Source organism: Sorghum bicolor, chromosome 6 (genome assembly GCF_000003195.3).
Source record: "Sorghum bicolor cultivar BTx623 chromosome 6, Sorghum_bicolor_NCBIv3, whole genome shotgun sequence".
Lineage (NCBI taxonomy): Eukaryota > Viridiplantae > Streptophyta > Magnoliopsida > Poales > Poaceae > Sorghum > Sorghum bicolor.
In genome coordinates, this window is record NC_012875.2 from 51,372,734 (window position 1) to 51,382,580 (window position 9,847).

A 9,847-nucleotide genomic window follows, 5' to 3' on the forward strand; every position below is an offset into this window, starting at 1 on the left:
GGAGCATTAAATATAGATAAAAATAAAAACTAATTACACAGTTTGTCTGTAAATCGCGAGACGAATTTTTAAGCCTAGTTACTTCATAATTGGACAATGTTTGTCAAATAAAAACAAAAGTACTACAGTGTCAAAATCTAAAAAGTTTTTGATCTAAACAAGCCATAAACAAGGCGCGATTTGGAGTACGGGTTGATTGGAGCTGCGGTGGCAGGTGACGAAACCAGATGGCTTTGGAGACATCCAGGCGCGAGACCCTAGCAGTAGCAGCGGTATGAGATAAGATGGCCGTTCATACGTTCATGAATATATTTTTGGCACGTTTACTCATGCTTTATCTTATATCGTACATTTTTCAAGCTCAGTAAGCTTTGGCCTCGATTCATGTACCGTGTGTTTGGTTGCGAGATGGTTGGGTTGGGTTGGATCCAACCCTCATTTTGGGGACGGAGCCAACCCATTTTTTGTTTGGTTACAACTATGATTTTGGAGACGGATCGAACATATCTCTTGTTTGGTTGAAGAAATTAGGAAAAACGGGTTGGATGACAAGATAACAGCGTTAGGAAAAACGGATCGAACCCACCTCCGTGACCCGCCGCTGCGGGCGAGCTCCGCCGCACGGGCCACCTTCGCTACGCGCGCGAGCCCCGACCGCGGGCGAGCTCCGCCGCGGGCGCGACCCGCCGCTGCGGGCGAGCTCCGCCGCGGGCGCGAGCCGCCGCCGCGGGAGCGAGCTCCGCCGCACGGGCCACTGCGCGCGCGAGCCCTGGCCGCGGGTGAGCTCCGCCTAGGGTCCTGCCTGCGTGGTTCTGTCACGGCGCTCGCGACGGAGAAACGGAGGTTCGCTCCGTCCGCCAAATTTCAGCGGACAGAGCCAACCCGCATCTCACGCGAATATTCCTTCGGGAGCCAACCCAACCCACCTCAGATTCCATCCAAACAGGCGTAGAGACGGATCCAACCCAACCCAGCTCGCTCCAACCCCCAACCAAACACACGGGTACTTACCCAAATTAAAGTACCACAATAATTTCAAACTCATATCTCATACTTGATTTGAATATCTTTAATCTTTGATGAAAGTCAGTCTAAGGCCACTACAATAACCATTGTGAAAGGGGACTCTTTTTTTAGCTTATAATAATGATTCAAATCTCCTTTCAGCTCCTCCAGCACTAACCGCAACGGATCTACTCCACTCGCACGAGATCGGGAACCTAAGTAAAACAGTAGGGTAATGAATTATTTAAAGATGCTAAAAAAATTAGAGAGCATATATGTTGGTTTTCTCCAAACTAGAGCATCTCTAACAATTCGGCTTTCCCATTCTTATTTTTTTTGACAAAATAAGAAAAAAAATTCACCTATAGTTTGACATCTTCCCTCTCTATCTTTCCAACCTTGCAAACATTTATCCCAAGTGCGCATATATGCGTGCGGTCTAGGAGGGCGCATTTGGAGTTTCGTGTCCCGTCTAGTAAAAAGGAAGAAAGACAAGGTTCCAGATGAGAAAAAATACAAAAGATAAAGATCTAGAAACAAATCAAGAGTTCCTGATATAAAATATGCAACCAAGTCATAAGAAAAAGTATCGAGAAAAAACTTTTAGAATAAAAATATAGAAAATTATTAGAGATGACTTCTTTTTTTCTTTCTCATCCTAATTTAGGAGTTGTCAAATACTACATTTTAGGAAATAAAATATGAAAAACTCTTAAAGATACTCTAATGCATTGCTTCGAAGAAAAAATAAAAATCATTCTCACACGAAGATTTCTTAGCGGCAGCTCGATTTTGTTCATGCATAGATCTTGCCCGCCGCCACCACCGGCCACCCTCAGTCACGCACTAGCCGGCCATAGTTAGCCTGCAACCGGCCATGGCAGCCACCACTAGATAGGAATAGGTAAGGCAGCTGCAGCCGAGCCATGGCTAGAGCGGCTCCGGGCTAGAGGCCTCCAGTCGTGGCAAGGGTATGCTAGGAAGAGGCTAGGGCAAAGGGGAGGGCGACAACGTTCCTAGGTGATCAACTTCTAAATGATCATACTCTCTTAGTCCATAGAAGGGGCAACAACAACTGTTCGCTTGTTTTATAAGCCATATTTTTTCTGTCAGCCAACAGTATTTTTCTTTTACAACAAATTAACGAACAATACTTTCAATCATAACTGTTTTCAGCTATAATTTTCAGATCCGCGAACATGCTCGAAGAGTGCGTGGGGAAGGGGGGCTTCTTTCTTTAGTACAAGAAGTAAAAAAAACTAAGAGAAGTTGCCAACGGGAATTGGAAGTCACTCCCATGATGTATTTTTTCTATGTGTATTGATCGATTTTCTCAAGTGTAAAAAAAATCTCGAGATTGAAAAAGTATGAAAAGATTGGGAGTAACTTATATTGTATATTTATCCAGATTGTAACATCTTACAACCTACTTAATACTAACTTTATTCTTTTATAAGGCAAAAATACTCACAGAAGTTTACCGAAAATTAACCACCATTGACATCATCCTACCCAAACAGGTAAAAGCATTTTTTTATATTAGACAAATAACACTCAAAGGCATCAATCCAGCCCCACAATTGAGGATCCCAAAAGCTCCCATCAACCACGATCTAACAAAAATTGTATAAGCTTGAAGAAGTCACCAAGCCACAGGTGAAAAATAATGCCATAAATTATAAAATAAATTTAAAAAACATGAACACTCGTGTCAAATCGGGAATTTAAAATTAGATAAAAAATGTTCTACTGAAAAATTAGCCAGCTGTGCTCAGATCGCTTTACGTCATAGCTGTAATCTGAGTGGATCTTCTTTTCTTTTTGGCGTTAATAAAATCTGAGTGGATCTAAGTAGATCATATTAATTTATGGAGACCTATCGGTTTTCCTAGCGTCTCTGCACCACGGATTGAGCGCCGTGTTGTGCTGTCCTTCCTCCAAATAATTGGGTGATGACCGGTGTTGTACTATGGCTTTGTTTAGTTGACCTCAAAACCTATTTTTTTTAAAAAAAATTCTTCCTCATATCAAATCTTACAATACATATATGAAATATTAAATATAAATAAAAATTATATTTATAATTTGCAAGATAAATTTTTTAAATTTAGTTAGTTTATATTTAGATAATAATATCAAATAAAAATAAAAGTATTATAGTACCCAAAACACAAAGCCAATATACGGTGTATTAATGATTTGATGGTGACGTGATGTAGGCTACTGGAGTCCTGGCCCCTGGGCAACTCCGCTTCGAGTTTAAGGTCTCGTTTAGTTCGCAGATATTTTTAAGATGTCTATCACATCGAATTTTTGGATACATGTATAAAATATTAAATATAAATAAATAATTACTCTAATGAGTAAAGTTCACCATCGGTCCCTAAACTTGTATTAATGTGTCATTCTGGTCCCTAAACTCGTAAATCGACCATTTAGATCCTCGAACTTGTTCGTCTGTATCATCTCAGTCCCTAAACTTGTTTAGTTGTGTCATCTCGGTCCCTAAACTTAGAAATCACCCGTTTAAGTCCTCATATTTGTTCATACAGGTCCCTAAACTTGATTTTAAGTCTCATCTAGGTCAAAACAAAGTGATCTAAAAACTTTATATTAAAAATAATTCATAACTTTTTCATATGTACTCGAATGAAGACAAACTTTATATCAAAGTTGTAGCCCTTAATGTGTTCTACAACTTTATAGTTGAAATGTTTTTTATTTAAAGTCGTTTAATATCACAAAATTTAATTTTAAATTTTAAATTTCTAGATCTAAAAACTTTCAAAAAATATTTTGGGACACCAAAAGATTTCAATTTAAAAATTTTTCAACTACAAAGTTGTAGATCGCATTGCTTACTACAAATTTGATATAAAGTTTATCTTCATTTGAGTTTATATGAAAAAGTTATGAATTATTTTCCTATATAGAGTTTTTAGATTCGCCCTGCTTTGATCTGGATGACTTAAAAACAAGTTTAGGGACCGGGATGACACGACTGAACAAGTTTGAGAACCTATATGGGAGATTTCTAAGTTTAGGGACTAGGTTGACACAGCTGAACAAGTTTAGGTACCTAAACAATCGTTTTGTGAGTTTAAGGACCGGGATGACACACCCAAACAAATTTAGGGACCGGTGATGGACTTTACTCATAATTAATTATATAGTTTATTTGTAATTTGTGAGATAAAGTTTTAATCTAATTAGTTTATAGTTAAATAATAATTGCTAAATATAAATAAAAGTGTTACGATAGTTGAATCAAAAAAATTCACGATCAAAGCAGAGCGACATATGTTCTGTCAATGTCAGTTAAATAATAATTGCTAAATATAAATAAAAGTGTTACAGTAGTCGAATTCAAAAAAATTTCACGATCCAAGCGGAGTGACATATCTTTTGTCAATGTCTGGGCCTGGCAACCAAATTTGAACGTCTAGGATTGCTACCAGCCAGTTTAAAACCTCGTTTAGGTGTTTACAAAATTCTAAAAGTTTATAAGATTTTATGTTACATTGAATTTTTTTACATATTTAAAGCATTAAATATAGATAAAAATAATTAATTGTATAATTTATCTGTAATTTGCAAGACAAATTTTTTTGTGCTTAGTAGGTCATTATTAGACAATATTTGTCAAATACAAACGAAAGTGTTATAGTGTCCAAATCCGAAAAAACTTTAGATCTAAAGAGGCCCTTAGGCTATAAACCAAATAGACCCTCCACAACTGATGACATCATGAATTCATGAGTACGTTCTTTTTTAGTCAGGTTAGTGAAAGGAGAGATTCCAAGTTCTAACATTATCGGAGCTTATGAATACATTATGGGAGCTAGTTTCAAAAAAAAACATTATGGGAGCTTATGCACACACCACTGATTTGCCTCCGCTAGTACGCTGGCACGTCCACGTTCTCCTCGCTCCCTTTCTTTATTTCATTTCATTCATTTTTTCTCTTTATTTTATGATGAATGATGAGGCGGCCACCTCGATTTTGATCCGTGCTGAGCAGGGAGTACAGATGATGCAGGAGATTGCTTAAGAAAAAGTCTACGGCCCCGCACGCATACCAGCCTTGTCACACTCGACACTCCTTGGTTCTCATCTCATCACCAAGCCTCCTCCGATCCTCTCTCGGCTCTTTGGCCACTGTCGGCGCGCAGGTCAGGTGATGGAGGAGGGGTTCGTGGAGGTGGACATGAACGCCGGCGACGAGCCGGCTGCTTTCCCCACCGTGAGAGCCACCGTCGTGCAGGCCTCCAGCGTCTTCTTCGACACCCCTGCCACGATTGGTACGTGCGCAGAAACTTTAGCGTGCGCGTATGTGCCAGTAATAAGGTTCCTTGGCCTAATTCCTCCTTCGTTTGGACGTAGAAAGAGGATTTGACCTCTGAACAGAGAACCTGACTGATTACTCTACCGAACCTGTGTTTCTCTTCAGAGAAAGCGAAGAAACTCATAGCCGACGCCGCCGAGCAGGGCGCGCAGCTGGTGGTGTTCCCGGAAGTCTTCGTCGGCGGGTTCCCCCGTGGCAGCGACTTCGGAGTCACCATCGGCGGCCCCCCGCAGGCGAAGGGGCGAAAGGGGAAGGACCTCTTCTGCAAGTACTACGCCTCCGCCATCGACGTCCCCGGTAAGCTCTGATCCCGAAACACCGGCAACTTGTGTACGTAGTAGCAGTACATCCGAACGCGAGAATCCGTGACACCCCAACGCTGCACATGGCGGCGGCGCAACGACCGATCGACGCAGGTCCCGAGACGAACCGTCTGGCCTCGTTCGCCGCCGAGTACAATGTGTACCTGGTGATGGGCGCGGTGGAGCGGCACGGGCACGGGCGCACGCTGTACAACACGGTGCTCTTCTTCAGCCCGGCGGGGGAGCTGCTGGGGCGGCACCGGAAGCTGGTGCCCACGGCGCTGGAGCGCGTCCTCTGGGGTTGCGGGGACGGCTCCACGCTCTCGCTCTACGACACCCCGATCGGCCGCGTCGGCGCGCTCGTGTGCTGGGAGAGCAAGATGCCGCTGGCCCGGGCCGCGCTCTACGGCAAAGGTCTGGAGATCTACTGCGTGCCCACCGCCGACGACTCCGACCTGTGGCAGGCGTCCGTGAGGCACGTCGCGCACGAGGGCGGGTGCTTCCTCCTGTCCGCCAACCAGTTCTGCCGCAGGAAGGACTACCCGCCCCCGCCCGAGTACGCCTTCACCGGGTTCGACGAGGAGCCCAAGCCGGACGACGTCCTCTGCCGCGGGGGCAGCGTCATCGTCTCGCCGTCCGGCGCCGTCCTCGCAGGACCAAAGTACGACGGCGAGGGACTCCTCACGGCCGATCTAGGTGCGTGGTAGTATTGTCAGTATTGAGGATGCAGAACCAACTCATCTGGCGGTTCATCACCGCACGTCTTTGCGCGCTGACACGTTCGCTGTGTGCCGTGTGCAGATTTCAGTGAAATCGTTCGGGCCAAGTTCGACTTCGACGTCGTGGGGCATTCCTCGCGCCCGGAGGTGTTGACGTTGGTCGTCAAGGACCAGCCGCAGGTCCCTGTGGTCTACACTTCCGCTTCTCCAAATTAAAGGCGCGCTGCATCGTCTGTATAACTAGCAAACAGTATGACATCATGTTGTATGGTCATATAGATCGAGCTAGTTATCATGTTCATGATTCAACCTTATTTTTGAAATCCTAATGCTCATAATAAATATACTAGTCGCAATAAAATATAATCCTATATTAAGAATTGGCTGAAGATTGACTTGACTTAAATATGTGGCTACTGTCTGTATACGTTGAGTTGAGAGGTTACAAACAGAATAGAAAGCTAGTTACACACTGCGCGTACTAAACCACGACACACATAGGCTTAAACACTGGCGGAGCCAAGGCCCGGCCACCCTGGGCAGGTGGCCGGGCTCCTCCTGCTGTTTGCTGCTGATACATTAGTTGTATGAGCATGCAAAGAGATTATAGCACAAGAGTATGAGCATGAGCTGGTTGCACATTAATCAACTAGTATAAGCATGTGAAGCGATGTAGCTAGAGGATAACATGTATGATTTTATTTTAGCACGATCAAAGTAGCCAAGCATAAATCTGATTTTATTTTTATCATGAGCATGAGCGTGCGAGGGGATTTTAGCCAGGATACGGCCATGCACAATCAATAGCTGCTACCACGCTAATTGGTCTTATTTGTTCTTGGCCCCTACTAATCCATTCGAGTGCATGAGCCAATGTTGCCATCTACCGCTCCTATTTCAAATATTAAGATATTGGCCCCTACTAATCCGTTTTAATGCATGTTGCCATCTACTCTCTTTAATTTGTTTCAAATTATGAAATATTTTATATTTTTAATACATTGCTTTTACTATATATTTATACATCGTGTGTATCTAAGTGCATAACAAATACTATATATTTATAAAAGCTAAAACATCTTATTATTTTAAATGGATGTATAGCATAATAGATGGTGGTTTTGTCATTGGTTATATATATCTCGCCCAGGCTCTATAAAATTCCTGGCTCCGCCACTGGGCTTAAAGCTTGGTTGGCCAAGCCACAAGCTCATAACATGAGTGGTGCTACACCAGAAATTTTTGCGACTCTAAACTGTGAGAGATGATTAACCAAGGGCCGAAAGAACATGAGTATAAGCGAGAAGGGTCAAAGTGAGTATAAACTAAGTGAGAGATGATTAACCAAAGGCTAGGCACCTGTTGTAGGATCCATGGCTTCCCCGTGACGAGTTCTAATGTTTTGTGATTGATGTTGTGGTTGTATGAATTTGGACTTGTGATTAATTCGTGAGATCTATGAGCTTTGTAATTTCTGGTGATTTTTTTCCAGATTCTTTTGTTCGAATAAGATGAATACATAGCTCATCAGGCTCATCAGGCTAGACACGCCTAGGTTAACTATATTTAATGCTCCATACATGTGTCGTAAGATTCGAGAATCTGGAAAATTTTACAAAATTTTCTAGGAACTAAACAAGGCCCAAACATGGTCTTGCTCTTTACCGACCAGGTTTGCGCAGTATCAGGCCATGATACCCATTTGACCATTTATTATAGGGTTGATATGCTTATCTGATGATCCTATCTTTTTTTTTAGCAAGATCTGATGATCCTATCTGGCAGTACTACATAAAAATGGGCCGGCAGCATCAGTTAGCGACATATTAAATTATCATGGGCGAATCGTCAAAAAAAAAAATATCATGGGCCAACATGAAACAAACATGTTTATATCCTGGAATTCCTTATATCCTAGAGACTAGAGAAGGCCCAATAAGCCTGGCCTGCCCCTGCAACACTCAGGTCTGCATCAGTCAAGTTTCCTTTTTTTTTTTTGAACCTACACCAGTCGGTCAAGCTTCCGCCACGAAGGAAAGCAAAACAACGTCGAAAGCTCATAATCTACCTAAAGCGTCTTTTGCTCTTAGTGATGGCCGCCATGTGTGGCGATGATGACTAGACTAGATCCTCTAGATGCATATAAAGCCCCCATAATGTTACCCTTAATATATCAATAATTAATATGAAGCCCTTCCATGTAAAAGAGGTGATGTGAGAAAAAACGAGACAACAGTTCAAAGGCGCTCTATATTTTAGGCAAATGCATCTCTATAAAAAAATCATCTCTACAAATATTTTAAATTCCAGTCGTCTCTAGAAATCAATTTCTAAAAGTATCATCTATTTTCAGAGGTCGTTGACAACACCAGCTATCTCTAGAAACATTTTTTGTCAACAACCTTTGAAAATAGATGACACTTTTGGAAATTAGTTTTTAGGATTTCTAGAGATGGTTAACAATGTAGTCGATACTTTTCAAATGAAGTCGGAAGACAAAATTCATATCAAAGTTGTAGAATTGAAGATACCTACAATTTTACAATTGATAATTATTTTCATTTAAATCCATTTAGGGTCTCAAATTATATTTTAGGTTCTTAGGTTTTTTTTTTAATTTTTCTAAAGAGCTCAGATGGAGAGACACCCTACAAGAAAGTTGTAGTGTTCGATGATAACTAAAACTCTATCATCATTTAAAATCATTTAGGAGTCAAATATTTAGGACAAGATTTGAAAATTAATTCTTGCATCCAGTATTTGTCACAAAGGATGGTGTGGGGAAGTGGTAGAAAGGGGCTTACACGAGTAATACTTCTATTCTATTGTACTTAATTATATTCTATGGTGGTCTTTTCATGTGATTAAAGTAAAAATAGTTTTGCTTTTTTTATGAAAGTTTATTATTTTCTCTATAAAATAAAATTGTAGAGACTGATCGTGTTGCCAACGGTCTCGTATGTAAACCTTTTTTTTTTTGTAGTGGATGCATATGTGTATGCATGCACACGAAAGCGATGATTCGATTCATCACGCACGTCTCTTCGGAGACATCCCATAAAATTGGAACGATTCATCACGCACGCATGGATGGGTTCGTGTATTTCCTTTTTCTTTCGATGGACGAAACGATATGGGTGTAGTGCACTAGTGCACTTCGGTGTCTCCTGGTCCTTGAATCAAAGATACTGGACCATCTCAAATCCTGAACGAGTTAGGTTAACAACAAAGCACACGCCATGGTGAAGTGGAGTGGAAGACAGAACAAACGGGCCGGTAAACAGCCTAACAGGTAGCCTATATATAGATAACTTAGGCGTGACTCCTGGTCCTGGACCTCACCTGCTACAATTTTACGTCGCCCACTCCGTGACGGATAGAGCTAGCTAGGCGCATGTATTTGTAGATCGAGGAGCAGCAGCAACACTTTTTCGTGTCCAAAGCACGTATGCTTCGTGCAGTGATCATTTGTGAGC

General features: G+C 41.9%; 1 protein-coding gene across 1 annotated transcript; it reads left to right on the top strand.

Annotated features, from left to right (window-relative positions):
* On the top strand, positions 4,999–6,777 carry LOC8056027 (bifunctional nitrilase/nitrile hydratase NIT4). Its single transcript, XM_021462625.1, has 4 exons — positions 4,999–5,306; positions 5,456–5,647; positions 5,767–6,348; positions 6,454–6,777. The coding sequence occupies exons 1-4, from the start codon at positions 5,186–5,188 to the stop codon at positions 6,585–6,587; spliced, it is 1,029 nt and encodes a 342-aa protein (XP_021318300.1). The 5' UTR covers positions 4,999–5,185; the 3' UTR covers positions 6,588–6,777.